This window comes from Elgaria multicarinata, chromosome 2, assembly GCF_023053635.1.
Source record: "Elgaria multicarinata webbii isolate HBS135686 ecotype San Diego chromosome 2, rElgMul1.1.pri, whole genome shotgun sequence".
NCBI classification, from domain to species: Eukaryota; Metazoa; Chordata; class Lepidosauria; order Squamata; family Anguidae; genus Elgaria; species Elgaria multicarinata.
The window spans coordinates 141,275,224-141,297,558 of NC_086172.1; the positions used below are offsets into that span (position 1 = coordinate 141,275,224).

The window sequence follows — 22,335 nt, forward strand, 5'->3', positions numbered from 1 at the left end:
AGGAATGATACCTGGTTTTTAAAACAAACAATGACAAAAGCCTTTCCCATTTCTGTTTTGCCACAGGACCGGCTTGACTCTTTAACAGAAGTGGATGACTCAGGACAGCTAACTATCAAATGCTCTCAAAATTATTTGTCGCTAGATTGTGGAATTACTGCATTTGAACTGTCTGACTACAGCCCTAGTGAGGACTTGCTCGGTGCTCTTGGTGACATGACCTCCAGTCAGGGTAAAGTGAAACCATTTGAGTCTTGGAGCTGCAGTGAAATGGAAAAAGACTTTCCAGAGCTTATCAGAAGTGTGGGATTACTGGCTGTAGCAACAGATTCAATTGCTTCCAAATGTAATGAAAGCGTTAATGCAAAAGAAATCCATTTACCCTTCTCGACAGACCTACAGGAGGAAGGCCAAAGTTTCAAAGCATCATCTGCTGTATCCGCTGAATTTTCACTCGTGCAGATTTCTGGGAATCCACCTCTTTGTAAAGCATCTTGCACTGAGGATTCTGCTGTACCAGTTGACAGCAATGCTGGCTTTGAATTAGTCAAACAGGAGCTCAGTCCATTGCCCTCCAATGGGGCAAAAGGCAAACAACATCCTCATGGTGAAAACTCAACTCCCAAGAGATCGATAAGAGACTGTTTTGATTATAACGAGGATTCTCCCACCCAAGCTACCCTGCCCAAAAGAGGTTTGTTTCTAAAAGAAGATATATTTAAAACAGACATGGTAGTCAATGATATAAAAAACCAGATCTCTTTGATGTTTAAGACAGAAATAAGTAGGAGCACACCCTCATTGTTAGATCCACCAGACCGGTCCAAGCTTTGTCTGGCTTTACAAACAGCGTACAGCAACTGTCCCTCTGCCATCAGTCAGTCATGTGATTGTTTGCACAACATAAGTGATCAGAATCTCAAGTTCACCATACAGAATCACTTTAAGGAAAGTTCCATGGGACTAGGTAAGTCCAGCGACAACATTAGAAGGGAGAAACTGAGGTGCAAGAAGTCCCATGACATTCCCGAGGAGGTGGCATCATGCAGGTTATCTGGAATTGTATCTAATGCTACATCGACGAACCAGGTGAATAAAAGAGGGATCACCGCGTTGCAAAATGGAATCCCTTTTGGTAGCTTGCAGTCCGTAGAAGGGATGGAAAGTGATTCAACCTCCACATCTTCTGATCCTTGTAAACAGCAAGAACCGAATGGCCAATATTGCAGTGAACGAGATCATTCTGCTTCACCTGCTCATAGCCAAGTGAGTGGCTCCTCAGCTGGCATAGGGTCTGCTGTGTCCTCATCCCCAGTTCTTCCAAGAAGTAAGGGCAAAAAAGTCCACTCATCTTCTCCAAGTTACGTCAATACAGACAGTAAAGTCGTTGAGGCCTGGTATGGTTCTGATGAATACTTAGCACTCCCATCACACCTCAAACAGACTGAAGTATTAGCTTTAAAATTAGAAAACTTGACCAAACTCCTTCCTCAGAAACCTCAAGGAGAGGCCATTCAAAACATCGATGACTGGGAACTATCAGAAATGAACTCAGATTCTGAGCTCTACCCTACATATCAGATCAAAAAGAAGCACAAAAGGTTAGGTAGAGTTTCACCAAGCTCTTCAAGTGACATAATATCCTCGACAGGTGACAGCATTGAATCTGGACCGCTTAGTGACATTCTTTCAGATGAAGAGCTTTGTACATCCTCATTTAGCATTAAAAAATACCTAGATGACAGGCCACGGAAACCATCAGTGACTCAGTCTGATAAAAATGAAATACCAACCACAAATAAATCAGCTTTAATTCAGCAGCTGATGCAAGATATACAGCACCAGGATAATTATGAAATTATATGGGAAAAGATGGAGGTAAGAAAAAAATTGACAGTCTGTTTACATCTCTACCACTTTATTTTATTTATTTATTTATTTATTTATTACATTTCTATACCGCCCAATAGCCGGAGCTCTCTGGGCGGTTCACATTTATACTGTGACTAGAGCCAAGGTTTGGGGTGGGGATGCAGGGATAGATGAATCAGAGTGCCTCTGTGGGAGGCACTCTGTGGGTGGTATTCTGTCAGGTACTCTGTGGGTTGTTCTCTGCTAAAATACGTTGATTATTATTATTATTATTATTATTATTATTATTAATAATAATAATAATAATAATAATAAATTATTTATTACCCGCCTCTCCCTCTGGATCGAGGCAGGGAACAACACTAAATAAAATATAATACATAAAATTAGTGAAACCCATACAATATTAAAATAACAATCACAACATCTTAAAATTCTTAGGTTTAAAATTTAAAATGCCTGCCTGAAGAGACTAGTCTTTAGGGCTGTCTTAAACTCAGAGAGCGCATTAAGCTGATGAATCTCCTCCGGCAGGCCATTCCACAGTCTGGGGGTGACAGAAGAAAAGGTCCTCTGGGTAACAGTTGCCAGCCTAGTTGTGGCTGACTGGAGTAAACCCTTCCCAGAGGACCTGCATGTGCAGGGCGGATTGTATGGGAGGAGGCGATCCCACAGGTTACCTGGACCCAAACCATGCAGGGCTTTAAAGCCCTACTTCATACTTCACCCAGAAACTAATTGGCTGTCAGTGAAGTGATTTTAAGTTGCATGAACAATCTCTGTTGTGAGAACTGTATATTTAGATACTTAGGGCTTATCCACAAGTACATTTCAGACAATTCTGTAGCCCACATTATTCTAAAGTTGTACCCCAATGCATGGATATTTACAGTGGCAAATCATATGTGGATGTGTTTTGTTCTCTTTTGCATCTGCTGCTGCTGTATTCAATGTGCTTCGTAGGCATGGGAGTGTGGCGCCCTCTTGAGGCCTACTGTTGCTGTCACAGCCCTTTCAGAAATTTTATTTTCTAAAAGTCAGCTGAGGTACATGTAGCTCAATGAGTGCTATATATTTGTATGGTGAAAAATATTAACACAGCTCTAGTTTCAACACCAGTGAAATCATACTCATCAAAGCCATGGAGCATCTCTTCATTCTAGGAAAACATAGGCAAAATGCCGCATTAGATTTTACACTGACTCTGTTCAGACAACATGCTAAGACATAGCGGTTGAGCATTTTGAACTAAACATAGCTTAGCGTGTTGTGCGACCCGCTCCGGGGACAGCGTCAGGTGGGGAGTTTGACTGGGGCGGTACACCTGTCAAACCGTAACGCAGGTGTCCTAAGGCGAGCTCAGGGAGGACAGAAACCTCCCGTGGCTACATAACCACAGTTTAAACACACTAACTAACCATTTGCTACAAAAGGTTCAGTGACCTAACCATGGCTTACCATGCTGTCTGAACAGGCCCATTGAAAACCAACTCGGGAAATACAATTTTAGATTTGAACAGTTTTCAACTGTTTTTCCCCACCATATTGCTCAAACGGTAGCCATGCCAAATTCTAACTGTTGTAGTTATCCTGGGAATTCAAGACTTCCAGTTTATTTATTTATTATATTTATATATCGCCCTTCCTTTAAGGAATTCAGGGCAATGCAGATTATTCTTCCCTCCCATTTTAACTTCACAGCAACCCTGTGAGGTAGATTAGACGAAGGGATAGTGACTGGGCCAAGACCACCCAGTGAGCATCATGGCTGAGCAGGTTTTTGAACTTGCCCTTCCCAGTCACGCTAACCGTTGACTTTCTCTCCCTGCATCTCCCATCTTCCTAACCAGAGTGTTGCCATTGCTAATACTTTCCCTTCATACTTTCTGCCGTGCCCTTTTACCTGAGCACACCCTGGTTTTGCTTCCAGCTCTTAACTTTGTCTTTGCTAGTGGACATATTGTATACCACTGACTATAGGTGTTGTGATTTATTTATTTATTTATTGCATTTATATACTGCCCCATAGCTGAAGCTCTCTGGGTGGGCGGTTTACAGAAGTTAAAAACAGTAAACATTAAAAACAAATATACAAAGTTTAAAAACATAAAAAGCAAAAAAACACACAATCATATCCTTATAAAAATAGCTATTTATTGGATAGTGACTGGATTCTCCTTGGGACAAGTGCTTTTGGGCCCTGAATTACCACCCTAAGCTCCTTTCTCTTCAGCTATCTGTTACAGAAAGACCTAGAAAATAGTGCTCAGAGGTCAGAAGAGGGAGACCATCCCCCAAATTCCCACCAGAACAGTAGTGCTCGAAGTATATATGCCAGGATGAATAGTCGAGGTAGTGCCATAGAGTGAGGATTTTGTTTTCCTTGGATATATATTAGAGATGGCAGAGCCAAATATTCCTCCCCCCGCCATTGAGAAACATTTCGGCTTAATCCAAGTAAATACTAATTGAATTGTACGCTGTTAAACCACCAATCAGTGATACAGTGGGGACCAAACCCTACATCCTCTCACCTAGCCACCTACTCATGATCTTTCAAATCCCCTCTTCCCCTCTGCTTGCTTTGTTGGTAGTGGTTCGGGAACAAGGTGGGAAGCAGGGATTTGGAGTCTCTGTGGGAGGGGAATGGAAGTTACATTCTTCTCTGGCTTGGATTAAGATCTGAGTTGTAAAAGAATTTAGGGATCATAATGCTTACTTCATATTTGAGCAGACTATTATGAGCTTCGAAGACTTGTAATGCAGTAATGACAATTGTTATTGTTCTGACAAAAACGAAGACATAGCCAAAACAGCAGCTGATTAGTGCTATGAAGACACGCATAGCACCTCTGCTACTATCCACAATGCAGCTGGCTCTAGAGAAGGGAACAAATCCCTTCATGTGTGTTGGAAGGAGCAATCGTTGAATAATCACTGCTTAATTATCATAGGTTTCTTATATCACCTAATGTCAACTTTTAAATAATACATTTCAGCAGAGACAATTCACATTTTCTCTGAAAGTCACCAAATGTTGAAAAAGTGTTGAGGGATCAGTTTACATATGTGACTGGCTGAACAGCCCTTAATACTTGGCATTCATGACTAAATCATAGAACAGATGGATTCCTTGCCCCAAGTGCTGACTTAGCAGCAGCTCATTACATTCCTATCCCTTTCTTTGTGTGCATGAACCAGGGTATGGGGACCTCCAATGGCACCATCAATCCCCAGGATCCAGTGGAGCCTCCACCATGTCATGAACACATGTAGTTAACATTGCAGGGCGATGGAAGTGCAGAATCGAGCAGCTTCTGGTGGCATATCGGTAATGCATATATTACAGAGAAATGTGTGCAATACTGTGCTTTGTCGTAGGAGACAAAGAATTCAAAAAGTACATATAAATGCAAACAAAATGTGTACATTTTAAGATATGCACTTGAAAGTACGTACAAATTTTCACAAACTGATGCAGAAATGGGGCAGAACAACTTTAATGTCAGAAAAATTAGAACCTGTGCAGAATTGAACTTGCGCAAGTGTCAGGCTAGTGAAGAAACCTTCCATGCGTTATTTATTTATTTATTTTTATTTATTTATTACATTTTTATACCGCCCAATAGCCGAAGCTCTCTGGGCGGTTCACAAAAATTAAAATCATCATAAAACAACCAACAAGTTAAAAATACAAATACAAAATACAATATAAAAAGCACAACCAGGATAAAACCACGCAGCAAAATTGATATAAGGTTAAAATACAGAGTTAAAACAGTATAATTTAAATTTAAGTTAAAATTAAGTGTTAAAATACTGAGTGAATAAAAAGGTCTTCAGCTGGCGACGAAAGGAGTACAGTGTAGGCACCAGGCGGACCTCTCTGGGGAGCTCATTCCACAACCGGGGTGCCACAGCGGAGAAAGCCCTCCTCCTAGTAGCCACCTGCCTCACTTCCTTTGGCAGGGGCTCACGGAGAAGGGCCCCTGTAGATGATCTTAAGGTCCGGGTAGGTACATATGGGAGGAGGCGTTCCTTCAAATAACCTGGCCCCAAACCGTTTAGGGCTTTAAATGTCAATACCAGCACTTTGAATCGGGCCCGGACCTGGACTGGCAGCCAATGAAGTTGTAAAAGGACTGGCGTAATGTGATCTCGCCAGCCAGTCCCTGTTAGTAAACGGGCTGCCCTGTTTTGTACCAGCTGAAGCTTCCGGACCGTTTTCAAAGGCAGCCCCACGTATAACGCATTGCAGTAATCCAAACGAGAGGTTATCAGAGCATGGATAACTGTAGCTAGGCTATCACTGTCCAGATAAGGGCGCAGTTGGTATATCAGCCTAAGCTGATAAAAGGTGCTCTTTGCCACTGAGTTCACCTGTGCCTCAAGTGACAGTTCTGGATCGAAGAGCACCCCCAAACTACGGACCCGATCCTTTAGGGAGAGTGCAACCCCGTCCAGGACAGGGCAAACATCACCTCGCCAGACAAATGAACCACCCGCTAACAGTACCTCCGTCTTGTCTGGATTGAGTCTCAGTTTGTTAGCCCTCATCCAGTCCATTACCGTGCCCAGGCACTGGTTCAGAACAGTCACTGCCTCACCTGGGTTTGATGAAAAGGAAAGGTAGAGCTGGGTGTCATCCGCATATTGATGACACCTCAGTCCACATCTCCGGATAACCTCCCCCAGCGGCTTCATGTATATGTTAAACAGCATAGGGGATAAAATAGAGCCCTGCGGAACCCCATGGCTTAGGAGCCACGGCACAGAGCAATAATCCCCCAGCACCACCTTCTGGAATCGGCCATCCAAGTAGGAGCGGAACCACTGCAACGCAGTACCTCCAACTCCCAGTTCAGACAACCTATCCAGAAGGATACCATGGTCGATGGTATCGAAGGCCGCTGAGAGGTCCAGGAGAACCAACAGGGTCGCACTCCCCCTGTCTCTCTCCCGACAGAGGTCATCCCACAGGGCGACCAAGGCAGTTTCCGTTCCAAAACCAGGCCTGAAACCCGATTGAAATGGATCTAGATAATCCGTTTCATTCAAGAGTGCCTGGAGTTGTCCTGCAACCACCCGCTCAAGCACCTTGCCCAGGAAAGGGATATTAGCCACCGGCCTGTAGTTGTTAACATCTTCCGGGTCCAGATTAGGCTTCTTCAGGAGTGGTCTAATTACCGCCTCTTTTAAAGAGGCCGGCACCACTCCCTCTCTCAAGGAGGCATTTACAACCTCCTGGACCCAGCCGGCGATCCCCTCCTTATTTGATGTAATGAGCCACGAGGGGCAAGGGTCAAGCACACAGGTGGTCGACCGGACTTGGCCAAGCACCTTGTCCACATCCTCGGGCCTCAATAACTGAAACTCATCCAATAAAACTGAGCAGGACGGCGCTCTGAACGCCTCTACTAGTGGTGCTGCATTAAGTGTGGTGTCCAATTCATGACGAATCTGAGCGACTTTATCTTCAAAGTGCCGTGCAAACTCGTCACAGCGTACTACCGAGGGTTCAACTATCTCACGCCCTGGCCCAGAGTGTAACAGGCCACGAACCACTCGGAAAAGCTCCGCCGGACGACACCGAGAAGACGCAATGCTGGTGGAAAAGAACTGCCTCTTTGCCACCCTCACCGCCACAGAGTAGGCTCGATAGTGAGCTCTAGCCCGTGTTCGATCAGACCCAGCACGAGTTTTCCTCCACCTGCGTTCTAGCCGTCTCCCCTCTTGCTTCATCGCCCTCAGCTCAGATGTATACCAAGGAGCTGACCGGGCTCTGCTCAGAAGGAGAGGACGCTTGGGCGCGATCGTGTCAACCGCCCGAGTCATCTCTGCATTCCACAGAGCGACCTGGGCTTCGACAGGAGCACCGGCCATATCAGCAGGAAAATCCCCCAGAGCCCTCTGGAATCCATCGGAGTCCATTAGCCTCCGGGGGCGGACCATTTTAATAGGCCCCCCACCCTTGCAGAGGGGAAAGGCCGCCGAGAGTCTAAACCTCAGTAGGAAGTGATCCGACCATGACAAGGGGGTAGATGTTAGTTCCCCCACTTCCAGATTAGTTCCCCGTTAGGGAAGAGTCACTCAATCACCTGCATTAGATGTTAAGTATTTATTTACCCATATATAGAGCACCATTTATGTTCATGGTGCTTTAAAAAGAATGAAAGGAGAGGTACCTGCCCCAGCGGGCTTACAGTCTAAGTGTAGGTACAAGGAAGAGAACAAGAGGTAGAGGAGAGAGTAAACTGGATGTCTATGCAGCCATTTCAGGTTCATGTTGTAGAAAGAGTTGTAGTAGGATATTGGGGGCAGAAAGTCACTATAAAAAGGCACCCAGGAAACATTATTATTATTATTATTATTATTATTATTATTATTATTATTTGCATTTGTATACCGCCCCATAGCTGAAGCTCTCTGGGTGGTTGTATGTCACCCCTTATATATAGTTATTTATCCCCTTAAGCATGAGAGGAGATGGGATACGTATTTTAAAATTAATACCAGCAGTTGCTCCAAATTTACTGTTTACCGATGTTGTGTATTTCTGATGTAGTTAACATCCGCTGTCAGCTGGTATTGCATGTTGGCCCAGAAGCAGCCAAGGTTGAACTGACTGTGTGTGGAATTTTGTAATTACTGTTGTTGTTTATTCATTCAGTCGTTTCCGACTCTTCGTGACTTCCTGAACCAGCCCACGCCAGAGCTTTCTGTCGGCCATCGCCACCCCTAGCTCCCCCAAGGTCAAGTCTGTCACCTCCAGAATATCATCCATCCATCTTGCCCTTGGTCGGCCCCTCTTCCTTTTGCCTTCCATTTTCCCTAGCATCAGCCTCTTCTCCAGGGTATCCTGTCTTCTCATTATGTGGCCAAAGTACTTCAGTTTTGCCTTTAATACCATTCCCTCAAGTGAGCAGTCTGGCTTTATTTCCTGGAGTATGGACTGGTTTGATCTTCTTGCAGTCCAAGGCACTCTCAGAATTTTCCTCCAACACCACAGTTCAAAAGCATCTATCTTCCTTCGCTCAGCTTTCCTTATGGTCCAGCTCTCGCAGCCATAGGTTACTACGGGGAATACCATTGCTTTAACTATGCGGACCTTTGTTGTCAGTGTGGTGTCTCTGCTCTTAACTATTTTATCAAGATTTGTCATTGCTCTCCTCCCAAGAAGTAAACGTCTTCTGATTTCCTGGCTGCAGTCAGCGTCTGCAGTAATCTTTGCGCCCAGAAATACAAAGTCTGTCACTGCCTCCACGTTTTTCCCCTCTATTTGCCAGTTATCAATCAAGCTGGTTGCCATAATCTTGGTTTTTTTGAGGTTTAACTGCAACCCAGCTTTTGCACTTTCTTCTTTCACCTTTGTCATAAGGCTCCTCAGCTCCTCCTCGCTTTCAGCCATCAAAGTGGTGTCATCTGCATATCTGAGATTGTTAATGTTTCTTCCTTCGATTTTAACTCCAGCCTTGGATTCGTCAAGCCCAGCACGTTGCATGATGTGTTCTGCATACAAGTTGAATAGGTAAGGTGAGAGTATACAACCCTGCCGTATTCCTTTCCCAATCTTAAACCAGTCCATTCTTCCATGGTCTGTTCTTACCATTGCTACTTGTTCGTTATACAGATTCCTCAGGAGGCAGACAAGATGACTTGGTATCCCCATACCACCAAGAACTTGCCACAGTTTGTTATGTTCCACACAATCAAAGGCTTTAGAATACTCAATAAAACAGAAATAGATGTTTTTCTGGAACTCCCTGGCTTTCTCCATTATCCAGCGGATATTGGCAATTTGGTCTCTAGTTCCTCTGCCTTTTCTAAACCCAGCTTGTACATCTGGCAATTCTCGCTCCATGAATTGCTGGAGTCTACCTTGCAGGATCTTGGGCATTACCTTGCTGGCATGTGAAATAAGTGCCACTGTACGATAGTTGGAACATTCTTTAGTGTTTCCCTTTTTTGGTATGGGGATATAAATTGATTTTTTCCAGTCTGATGGCCATTCTTGTGTTTTCCAAATTTGCTGGCATATGGCATGCATCACCTTGACAGCATCATCTTGCAATATTTTAAACAGTTCAGCTGGGATACCGTCGTCTCCTGCTGCCTTGTTATTAGCAATGCTTCTTAAGGCCCATTTAACCTCACTCTTCAGGATGTCTGGCTCTAACTCACTGACCACACCGTCTGAGCTATCCCCGATATTATTATCCTTCCTATACAGATCTTCCATATATTCTTGCCACCTTTTCTTGATCTCTTCTGTTTCTGTTAGGTCCTTGCCATCTTTGTTTTTGATCATACCCATTTTTGCCTGGAATTTACCTCCGATGTTTCTAATTTTCTGGAAGAAGTCTCTTGTCCTTCCTATTCTATTGTCTTCTTCCAATTCCGCACATTGCTTGTTTAAAAATAATTCCTTATCTCTTCTGGCTAACCTCTGGAATTTTGCATTTAATTGGGAATATCTCCACCTATCACTGTTGCCTTTTGCTTTCCTTCTTTCTTGGGCTACTTCCAGTGTCTCAGCAGACAGCCATCTTGCCTTCTTGGTTTTCTTTTTCTTTGGGACGTTTTTTGTTGCCACCTCTTGGACAATGTTGCGAACTTCTGTCCATAGTTCTTCCGAGACCCTATCTACTAAATCTAGTCCCTTAAATCTATTCTTCACTTCCACTGCATATTCATTAGGAATATTAGTGAGCTCATGTCTAACTGCTCTGTGGGTCTTCCCTATTCTCTTTAGTTTGATTCTAAATTGTGCAATAAGAAGTTCATGATCTGAACTACAGTCAGCTCCAGGTCTTGTTTTTACTGTCTGTATAGATGTCCGCCACCTTTGGCTGCAAAGGATGTAGTCAATCTGATTTCGGTGTCGGCCATCTGGTGAAGTCCATGTATAAAGCCGTCTTTTCGGTTGTTGGAAGAGAGTGTTTGTTATGCACAGTGAGTTGTCCTGGCAGAATTCTATCAGCCTATGTCCCGCTTCATTTTGTTCTCCTAGACCATGCTTACCTGTAATTCCAGATGTCATTTGACTGCCCACCTTAGCGTTCCAGTCTCCTGTAATGAAAATAACATCTCTTTTTGGTGTATTATCCAGTAGGTGCTGCAGATCCTCATAGAACTGATCTACTTCTGCTTCTTCAGCATCTGTGGTTGAGGCATATATTTGGATCACTGTGATGTTAAATGGCTTACCCTGAATTTGAATTGAGATCATTCTATCATTTTTTGGATTGTATCCAAGCACTGCTTTAGCCACTTTATTATTAATTATGAAGGCTACTCCGTTTCTTCTGTGATCCTCTTGTCCACAGTAGTAGATCTGGTGGTGATCTGATGTGAAGTGGCCCATTCCAGTCCATTTCAGTTCACTGACACCCAATATATCTATATTTAATCTTGACATCTCACCAATAACCACATCCAATTTGCCCTGGCTCATAGATCTTACATTCCAGGTTCCTATGGTGTGTTGATCTTTAGAACATCGGATTCGTCGTTCACCACCAGCACTGTCGGCCGCTAGCCGTCCTTTCGGCTTTGAGCTAGCTGCGTCATCACATCTGGGGCTAGTTGAACTTATCCTCTGTTCCTCCCCAGTAGCATTTTGACCATCTTCTGACCTGGGGGTCCCATCTTCTGATGGTATACCGACATATCTCTGGTTGTACTGATCCATTTAGTTTTCACGGCAAGAATACTGGGGTGGGTTGCCATTACCTTCCCTGGGGATCGTATTTAGTCTGACCTCTCTGCCATGACCTTCCCGTCTTGGGTGTCCCTTCACGGTTTAGCTCATGGCATCCTTGAGGTGCTCAAGGTCCAGCACCACGACAAGGTAACAATCTCCTTTGTAATTACTAGAAGAATGCTAAGAATGTATTTAAACACCTTCTCTGAAATAACTGTTCACAACATTTAGCTATACTGTGATTAAGCCTCCAGATGGTGCTGTTTACTCAGATAATGAGATTGAGGAACTGGACAGTGTTATCTATCTTCTAACAGTAATTTTCAGTGTCAGGCTTTTAGTATTTGAAATAATTTTCAGTTTCTACAGTTGTTTTCTTTTGAATAGTCTGCATAAAATTTTATAGACATCATCTGAAAAATAGTGGTATTATAGCAATTTGTGCTTTCTTCTAGAAAATGGACTCCCCACCCCACCCCCAGTGACAGGGATAGCCGCTGTAATATTTCCTTGTCCATATGCCTCTGTTTCTAGATTTTCTTTTATCTTTTGATGTTGTTTACCAGAAGCACATCTAGTTGTGATGGTGGCATTACAACCTCTGCTGACAATGCAAGAGGGATGTTTGTTTTATTTTAGGAAATGATTCTAGCTTATTTCAGTTTTCTGTCATCTTAGCGCTGTGTGTGTGTGTGATTGATATATACACAGTTTAAATATTCCTACAACTATGATTTTCATTATGTAATTTTGTGCCTTTCCCTGCCCTTCTTCAGTAATGGAGAAAATAACATCTAGAACAATGGTGTTATAAAACTTTGAAAAAAGATCATGCAGCATTACATTTATGGGTTGAATATAGGTTTGAAATTATAGGTTGGCTGCAGTTCCAAATGTATTTATATGTTTAATATAATTCAAAATGGTTCTTTCTACATTTTGTGGAATGTTTACATTTTTACATTCCTATGTTTCAAATTGCACCTCTTTCTCATTACATTCAGGCTCCTCTTCCTCCCCCTGGTCTAGCTAGAACCCATATGCACTGAGAAGCAGGTTTTGGCGTGCATATTCCTAACTGGGTAGGGAATTGTGCACACAAATAGCCCCTGCATTTTTCTTCAGGTAGTATTGTAAAATAAGCTGCAGTTCTGCTGGCCAACTAGAAGGGGAGGAAGAGGACTGGAATTAGTCCCCACCCCCTTAATTTTCCCCTCCAAAGAGTGAATTGAGGAAACATCGCTGGAGCTCAGAGGTGGTGAACGTGCTGCTCTAGAGTTGCATATGGGCCCTCAGCCTAATTTGCTGGTTGACGCAGAAGAGGAAGGGAGAGAGAGGGAGAGAGAGAATGAGGTATCGGAAAGAGGCAGAGAAAATGAGGTAGCTGAAAGAGACAGAGAAAGGGAAGTGTCCAGAGAAAGGGTTTTTTTTTCAGAAAGAGAGGTGTCTGAAAGAGACTGAGAAGAGGAGGTGTCCGAAAGCAAATGAGAAAGGGAGGTGTCCGAAAGAGAAAGAGAAAGAAATAGGGAGGTGTCTGAAACAGACCGAGAAAGGGAGGTGTCCGAAAGAGACAGAAAAATGGAAAAGGAGTTGGCCCGACTCACTTTGGCTCTGGCCTGCCCACCACTGTGCACCCACTGCAGGCATCCAGCTCCATGCCCATTATCCCTGAAGGAATGCAGCCTGCAGCAGAAAATGAAGTTCCTTATCCTTCTGTAGCTCAATGATAGAGCACATGCTTTGCATGTGGAGATCCCTAGTTCAATCCTTGGCATCACAAGTTAAGACTGGGAAACACTCCTTTCTCAAACTTTGGAGAGCCACTGCCAGACAATGTACTCAAGACTATATCTGCACAGCCTGGACTGCTGCACACATGCACTCTTGTATCAATGCCACTGTCTTGTTTCTTTTGCCAAAGCAACAGCTGACCTCAGAAGGTTCAGCACCAAGAGCCCCCTTTCCTTTGTCCCTCTATTCTATTTTTTAATAAAATAAAATTTATATCCCACCATTTGGCTGCAAAAGAACTTACAACGTAACCAAGCTTGCCAAGGAAGGGCATTCCACAGCCTTGGTCACTACTGAGAAGGCCTTGTTCCAGATCACAACGAACTGTGCCTTGGAAAGCAAATCAAATGACAATTGTAAGGATGGGCAGAGTCATGTGGGAGGGCAGTCTTGAAACAATCAGGTACCAAACCATTTAGGGCTTTCTGATACCTGATATTGTGGCCAGAAACAATTAACCCTCAAACAACACTGGAGTAATGCTCTGGAATAATAACTGCGAGGCAGATCCCAGTTAATATCTTGGCTTGTCTATTTTGCACTGGATGCTCTGACCTGTTTAACGATCTTCCTTAATTTTGGTTTGTTGAGAGGATTGGGGGAGGAAGATGTGGATAAAGCAATATCTTACTGTATAAAACTATTTAGAATCATAGGATTTTAGAGCTGGAAGGGTTCTTGGAGGTCATCTAGTCCAAACTCTTGGTCAAACCAAGCATCTGCAATTACAGCATCCTTGACAGGCAGCTATCCATCATCTGCTTAAATACTTCCACTGAAGGAAAGCCCCACCATCTTGGAACTTTTCAAAGGGCAGAATCTAACCAAATTTATGCCCTAAATTTTCATTAATTTTAATAAGAGGTCCTTAAATCACTGCTGAATTCAGCGGAACTCGAAACTGCTAAACTTGGCTGGACTAAGCCTATAATTTGCCTAGCATGTTCATAAACAGAATAGTCGTACCAGTGAAAGTGAATCAAGTCATCAGTAATGTCAGAGGTGACAGCACAAATCGTAGGCTTGCTGGCATGTGGGAATGCAGCAGCCGGATGGGATTGCTGGATGTGGGTGTTTAGTCCTACAGAGAACTTGTGGTTTCTAAGCTGTGGTTTCAACAGAAAGTTCACAATTTCTGGAGTGAGATAATTTAATACCACTTACCAAAGCTATTCTGTGACAACCTTGTTGCAATTATGTATGCAAATATTTTGTACAGATATCATCTTGATATTTTATTCAATATCAAGGCAAATAAGTTAAAAACACACACACACCACAAATAGCTGCTTCTATATTGAGCAGGGGGTTGGACTAGATGGCCTTGCAGACCCCTTCCAACTCTGCTATTCTATGATTCTATGATTCTATACTGTTCCTGTTCATAAATAATTACCTTCAGTTGTGCCAGCCCATGAAAAATCTCTATAAAATGGATTTTGAAATTCTGAGAATCAAATATGTAATGAATTTGGGCTTCCTTGTATTTACCTCCTTTCTTCCAAATCTTTGTCATTGTTGCTCGATCCTTGCCATTAAAAAAAAGAAAGAAATACAGGCATTCCAGGGTTAAGACAAGTACTGTTATGACTAATGCTCCCAGGAAAAAGATAAACCAAGAGAGAGACTAACCAAGTCCCATACATCAGTCAAAGAAGAAACAACTTCTTTTTTCCTTCCCTCTCAGACAGAACACCTGCAAGGACTTTGAAACGGAGTTTTGCTTCTTCTTTTTTCCTCCTTCCTCCCACTCCCTTTTCCTTGTGTGTCAGTAAGCTTGAGGGCAGGGACTATCTCATTATTAATTTCTGCAAGGCACTCTTGGAGACTTTTTGGGCTCATGAATGGGGTAAAAATACCATAAATCAATAAATCATGTGTAGATTGGTCACACTGCTACCCTAGATTATCGCAGTATGTTCTATGCCTCATCCTTATCCCCAAAGGCCAATACATTATTTTAGAAAAGGTGCTGGGCAGAGAGCAGTACAATATTTCCAGGGTCAAACAAAGACATGAAAACAATGCAATACCAGCTCCAGATGTGGAGCGCCCTTGGGCAAGGCGCCATGAAAGGGCTCCTTTGCTCAGTGACTCTGTTCTCACCTCCATTGTCACCAGCTGCTAATGCTCCTCATCCTCTTTTTAATTATTTATTTATAAATTTATTTCTTATCATTTATTTGATCTATACCCTGCCTTTCTACCAACAAAAATGGTGGCTTACAGTCACAAACAGACCTGCTTACCAATCAAAGTTCTTGAATAAAGCAGTGTTTGTCTGCCAGTGGAAGGACAGCAGAGAGGAAGCAAACTAAGCCTCTCTTGGGAGAGAGTTCCGCGGCCTGGGAGCAACCACTGAGAAGACCTTTTCTCATGTTGCCACCAAATGTTCCTCTTAAGGCAGTGGTATCAACAGAAGGGCCTTTCCCAAAGAACTGAAAGTCTGGGCAGGCTCATATGGCAGAAGGCTTTCTGCCAGGTAGCTTGGTCCCAAGCCGCTTGGTTGCTTCACACACAAGTAGCAAGTAGGCAGTGGCATCTACCGCTCTTCCTCACCACCACCAGTATCTGGTTCAGAGTGAGAGGCAGGTGAACAAGCAGTTTGCAGCAGGAGCAACTCCAAGGGATCTTATCAGTGAGCCCAGCCCTGGATTAACCTTTAAGCAATATAAGCATGTGCTTAGGGCTCCAAGGGAAGGGGGGCACCACGGAGTGCCGGTACCATAACTGTAGCCATCTAATTTTAAGAAATTCCAGATTCGTAGAATGGGCCTTGCAGCACATTCTAAGAGCGACATTTTTTTTTAAATTATTTGTGCTTTATTTTATTACACCCAATCAAGCAGCTTTAGGCTCTATGTGTCCCACGACGTCATCTGACATCTGAGATAACTTTCTGACAATCTTTGTTGCAACATATACCTAGAGTTCAGTATATTTGACTGTCCTACCAACATTTTCTGCATGAATTTCAGTGTTTTTTATAAGCATTATAAATACATATGATCCATATTCTTTTGTGTGTATACTTTTATTTTTGCTTCTGTACTTTTCAGACCCCAAGATGAAACATGTTCAATTAAGTGCTGCACAAAAGAGAAAACTTCAGCACTTATTGAGTCTTAATGCCTTGCCGGCTAAGCAATGGAAGGGCCAAGGGGGCACCATTATTGGGCTGTGTTTAGGGCATTAGCTGGCCTTAATCCAGCCCTAAGTGAGCCCCTGCTGAGGTGTGGGTGCTCAGCCATGCCTACCCTTGACAGAGGACTGTGAAGGACAAGGGGTCTGAAATGGTTTCTGTTCTGTTCTGATTTAATGTTGCTTTTTGTGTCTACCAGAATGTTTGTTTCATTGTGCTTCGAGCTTTGCTGTCCCAGGCTCGGGTGGGAGGGAAGGAGCTGGGAGCGCCTGCCAAGGTCATCTTCGCCTGGCACCTCCAGCTCCCACTGTAGCACCTGGGAGTTATCAGGGGTGCTTAGAAGTCAACTTGTTTCAGCTGTGGGAAAGAATGTTGCCAAGATGTGGGTCTCGCTCCTGTTGGGAGGGGTTGCCAGAAGCCCGGGAAGGGCATCGGTTGTTTGGTGTGGGTCATGGGGCCAGGTGGCTGAAAAGGGATAACGTGTCCAGTGTTGAGGAGTCTCCATTTTCCTTTGCTGGATGACACGCGTGTCAAGGGGAAGATCAGGTCCGAGCAGTCAAGGGGGGCTGCTCGGGGTTAGATAGGCTTTTCTTTTGTTTTAATGTGTTGGGGTATTGTGGACAAGGTCAGCCGCCGCTGCGGCTGGGTGGTGGAATGACTGATGGTTTTATTGGGGTAATTGCTAGCCTTTTCCCCTCGATCTCTTTCCTCATTTCCTTCCTTTTACCTCCTTCCCCCAACCGTCCCTTTTCCCTCTGCTTAGCTTTTACTGACCAAGGCCTTACATGTTAGTCTTAGTGGTGTTAAGAAACCTGCTTTGGTCCCTAATGTGTGTTTGTGCTTTATTCTCGGAACATCTGGCTTGTCCCGGTTCTGGACAGGGCTAGGGAGACGGGTTGCCTGGGAGTCTAGGATGTTTGGTCCAGGAGCCTACCTTGCAGGGCCGTCAGGTGGACCCTGACTTCCGTTACAAGGACCTAAAACACTTTATTTACTAGATTATAATTTCACTAACAGCCATGCTCTTTTCTTCTTTTTTTCTCTTGTTATGAAAGGGTTTTGTCAGCAAACTGGATGAATTCATTCACTGGTTAAATGAAGCCATGGAAACAACAGAGAACTGGACCCCACCTAAGGCAGAAACAGACAGCCTTAAACTCTACCTAGAAACACACTTGGTAAGACAAGATTGTACAGTGATTGAAGTCATTAATGAAAATAGCTTGCCTGGCTCTCTGATTTATTTTTATTTATTTCTATTATGGATCCTTTAAAGGAAATATATAACATAGTCTTGCAGGTTGTATTAAATGAAATTTTAGCCAATATATGTTCTGAAAATAGATCCCCCTTTTGATCCGATAAGCAAGGACTGATAAACTGAGTTTAGGAACCATGAGGATGCTGTTGTTGTTATTATTATTATTATTATTATTATTATTATTATTATTATTATTATTATTCAGAAAAACATTTAAAGTCCTAAATGGCTTGGGGCCAGGCTATCTGAAGGAACGCATCCTCCCATATGTACCTGCCTGGACCCTAAGGTCATCCTCAGGGGTCCTTCTCCATGAGCCCCTGCCAAAGGAAGTGAGGCAGGTGGCTACCAGGAGGAGGGCCTTCTCTGCTGTGGCACCCCGGCTGTGGAATGAGCTCCCTAAGGAGGTTCGCTTGGCACCTACATTGTATGCTTTTAGACGCCAGGTGAAGACCTTTATTCTCCCAGCATTTTAACAGTCTATAAATAAATTTTAACTTGGGGTTTTAAATTTGTAATTTTGCATTGCTGCTGTTTTTATCTGGTTGAGCTTTTATATTGTATTTTATATTATGGTTTTATACTGTTGTTTTACACTTTGAATGGCTTTAATTTTTGTGAACCGCCCAGAGAGCTCCGGCCATTGGGCGGTATAGAAATGTAATAAATAAATAAATAGAAATGACACTACAGAAAGGAAGTAAGTCAAAGAAAAATGGCTTTTATACTGAAAACTGTAAAATTTGATCAAGGATTCTTATTATATTAATGAAAAATTCACTGATTCTTTGGGGTTGCTTCCACATTTATTTTTTTATTTTGTTTGTACTCTGCCTTTTACCAAAAAAATGGCACTCAAGGCAGTTTACAGGCATAGCTAAAATTGAGTAAATCAGTTAAAAAAATGAAATACAATAAAAACATAACAATTACAGAATAATAAAAAATAATTAAATAATAATTAAATAAAAGCTGCCATCATCCCAACAGACACACTTACTGGTCAAAGGCCTTCTTGAATAAAGTGGCCTTTGCCTGTCAGTAGAAAGCCAGCAGAGAGGTACCAATCCTAGCTCTGCAGCCTGGGAGTGGCCACCGAAAAGGCCCTTTCTCAGGTCACTACCTAATGTGCCTCTGAACATGGTGGTCATGAAAGAAAGGCAACTCCAGAAGATTTGAAGGCTCATATGGCAGTGTTTGAGGTAGCCTAGGACCAAGTGGTAGAGGGCTTAGTTTATAGGTAATAACCAGCACTTCGAATTCTGCCCAGAAACCCCAGCACCAGTGAGCCTGCCCTAACAAAGGAGTTGTGTGCTGCATGTAACCAGCCCTGGTCAACAGTCTGGCTATAGTAGCTGAAGTTTCTGAACAGTTTTCAAAGGCAGCCGCACATAGAGCGTGTTACAACAGTCCAAATGGGATGTAAGTAAGGCATGATTGACTGTGGACAGATCAGACTGGCTAAATTTGTGATGGTTTGTATAATTTTAAAATTGAGATTGCAGTTCAGTGTCATCCTGACCAATGTGGTTAGGCAAAGTACCGTTAAGGTTTTTAGGGTTACTGTCCAATTTAATTAAAGGTGTTTTCTTTATTTTCTTCCTATTGAGCATAGCAGCAGAATTGCCATTAAATAGTCTTCAGCTGTCTTTGAATAGCCTTTCTGAATTTCTCTCAATGTCTGTTCCTATTCCCCTCTAGGGGTGGGGACTATTACTAATTTCTCACATTTCCTCACTTTTCTTTCTTTATTACAAAATAGCACTATTTTGCTATAAAGGAAATAAAAGGAAAAAATGAGAAGAAATTAGTGGTTTGATCCAGGCTTAGTCAACCCACTGAAATGAAGGTCCTATTAATGTCAATGGGTCTACTCTAAGTATGACTAAGTCTGAATCCAACACCAGTAATTAAAGCATGTGCACGCATACCCAACATGAGGATTTGTAGAGGCTGGGTGCATGGATTGGGTGCGGGGGTTTCTGTCTGCTGCTCCATTTTCTTCTTGATTACATCCTCTTCAAAACACTGTCAACACACGGACATAATTGTAGAAGCATCATTTAAATGTCATATGCCTCAAGGTGGGGATGCATTTCTGCACATTCAAAATGATAGCAGAGTAGCATTTGTAGCAGTAGAGTAACTGTGAAGATTGTAGGTTTGATGGCAAGGCACAGAGGTTTGTGGTGGGGTCAACATCTCCAAATTCCACCTGAACCTTACATGCACAGCAGTGTATGTGATGTATATAGTCATTTCATCTCCATAGTGGGACATAATTTAAATTCGCTAATATAGATTAAAAATGAAAAATAAGGCATGGCCATTTGAAAATATGGAAAGCAGCAAATTTTTAATCGTTAAGTAATTCTAAACACAAGGAGAAGAAAGTATTCAAACCTATAATTTTCATAATTTCACATATTTGTGATTGTGGTGATCATTGTATTTGCCATTGGTTCTTGTGATAATACATCAAGCCATTGCTGGATTTCTGAATGCACAGCAAGTTTTTGAACTTGAAACTCCCTGGAGTTTTAAAGGTATTGTGTTAAATAGTGAGGACAATTGCTGACTAAATTTAATACTGCATTCCTATACACATTTATTCAGAAACAAATCCTACTGAACTTAATGGGACTTACTTCATAATGTCCTATTTCTTAATGGGATTTACATAGGGTGACCATATGAAAAGGAGGACAGGGCTCCTGTATCTTTAACAGTTCTATTGAAAAGGGAATTTCAGCAGGTGTCATTTGTATATATGGAGAACCTGGTGAAATCCCCTCTTCATCACAAAAGTTAAAGTGCAGGACATATACTAGAGTAACCAGATTTAAAAGAGGGCAGGGCACCTGCAGCTTTAACTGTTGTGATGAAGAGGAAATTTTACCAGGTTCTCCATATATACAAATGACACCTGCTGAAATTCCCTTTTCAATACAACTGTTAAAGATAGAGGAGCCCTGTCCTCCTTTTCATATGGTCACCCTAATTTACATTCATAGGATTAGACTGTAAAGGTACCTGGCAGATTGTGGCCTTCAGGTATAATCAAGTATATGCTATTATGTGAGATTTTTTTTCTGTTTAAATGTGCATAGGATTGCACCACTAACTCAGTAAGCTTCCTTTGGAACAGACATCCATAGGATTGCGCTGAAAGTTATTTAAAAAGTGGCTTGTTTATAATTGGAAGATAAAGTTAGCCATTGCTTTGTGATCTATATTTTATTAATTAGAATGTCAACTTTTCATTTGGTATTGGTCTGGCAGAAACATTAATCTATGTTTAAACAGAAGTCTATAAAATTAAGTTCCCATTAAATGCAGTGCCAAAATTATCTTGATATAGTATTTGCATTTAGTACTAAGCTAAGGAGATGAAGGGCAGGTGCCCCAAATCATCTGTTCCTTGAGTCACATCACACAGCTTCTCATTCCTACACCACATCCTTACAGGTATCATTTAGCTAAACTCATTCTGCTGTGAAAAAGGCTCTCTTGTGTGTACCCAGTAGGAATGTATTGTAACAAATTGAATGTATAAGTCCCCCGTCACTTTCTTTATTAATTATAAGATTAGAGGACGGGAGGTTTGAGTAGTTCAGTAGAGCATATTCATGCTTGCACAATGAAAGCTGTATTTGTGACTGTGTTCCTAACACAACAAACATGCACATGAGAACCAGACTTTTTTTTAAAGATCAACAATAGCATGTTTTATTCAATGGTGGCCTCCTACTTACTTTACCACCTGTTCCTGAGGGTTGGGAGGCCCTCCTGAACAGAATAGGATATGGCATGGAAGCTGTAGTAGGTACCGTGTGGGGGACTGGTAAAAACTGAGTGTCCAAACTTTCATGAGCAGAAGCACTTTCTACTAAGGCAAAGGCACCATTGGATACAATTCACTGTTCATAAACATAAATTGAGAATTCATGTACAGACTCAAAACATGCAAATGCTTTTTTTGGTTTTAAAATTTTGTATCTTTTAATTTGCCTTCAGTCTTTTTTGAGAAAGGTGTCTAAGAAATAATAATAATAATAATAATAATAATAATAATAATAATAATAATGCAGATCATAATATATATATTTATTTATTTACAATATTTATATACCACTCCCCATTCAAAATTTCAGAGTGGTGTACAAGATAAAATAAAATAAAAACAGAATAAAGCATTTTAAAATAGTTTTTAAAAGAAGCAAAATGTAGTCTGAGCAACCATGGCCACTTGAGCCTCCAGCAACAGAGATGGATCTAAGAGTACTGCCAAACTATGAACCTGATCTTTCAGAGGGAGTGCAACCCCATCCAGAACAGGCAATGAGCCTATCTCCTGGACTCGGAAACCATACACCCACAAGGCTTCCGTCTTGCCAGGATTCAGGACCCCGTAGGTAGGACTGGAACCACTGTAGCACAGTCCTGGGAAAGAACAATTCATACTGAGGAAACAATACCTTGCAACTGACCAGGCATAACAGTTATAGACAAAAAAGAAAAGCACACATACCTCATTGACATAGCAATACCTAATGACAAAAATGT

General features: G+C 42.3%; 1 protein-coding gene across 3 annotated transcripts in view; it reads left to right on the plus strand.

Moving 5' to 3' along the window:
• AKAP6 (A-kinase anchoring protein 6) overlaps positions 1-22,335 on the plus strand; it is a 314,138-nt gene that overhangs the window by 108,526 nt on the left and 183,277 nt on the right. For all 3 annotated transcript variants that reach the window (XM_063117789.1, XM_063117791.1, XM_063117790.1), the window contains 2 exons: positions 67-1,878; positions 17,564-17,686. In XM_063117789.1, the coding sequence (XP_062973859.1) occupies positions 67-1,878; positions 17,564-17,686 (1,935 nt within the window). The remainder of the gene's footprint in view (positions 1-66; positions 1,879-17,563; positions 17,687-22,335) is intronic.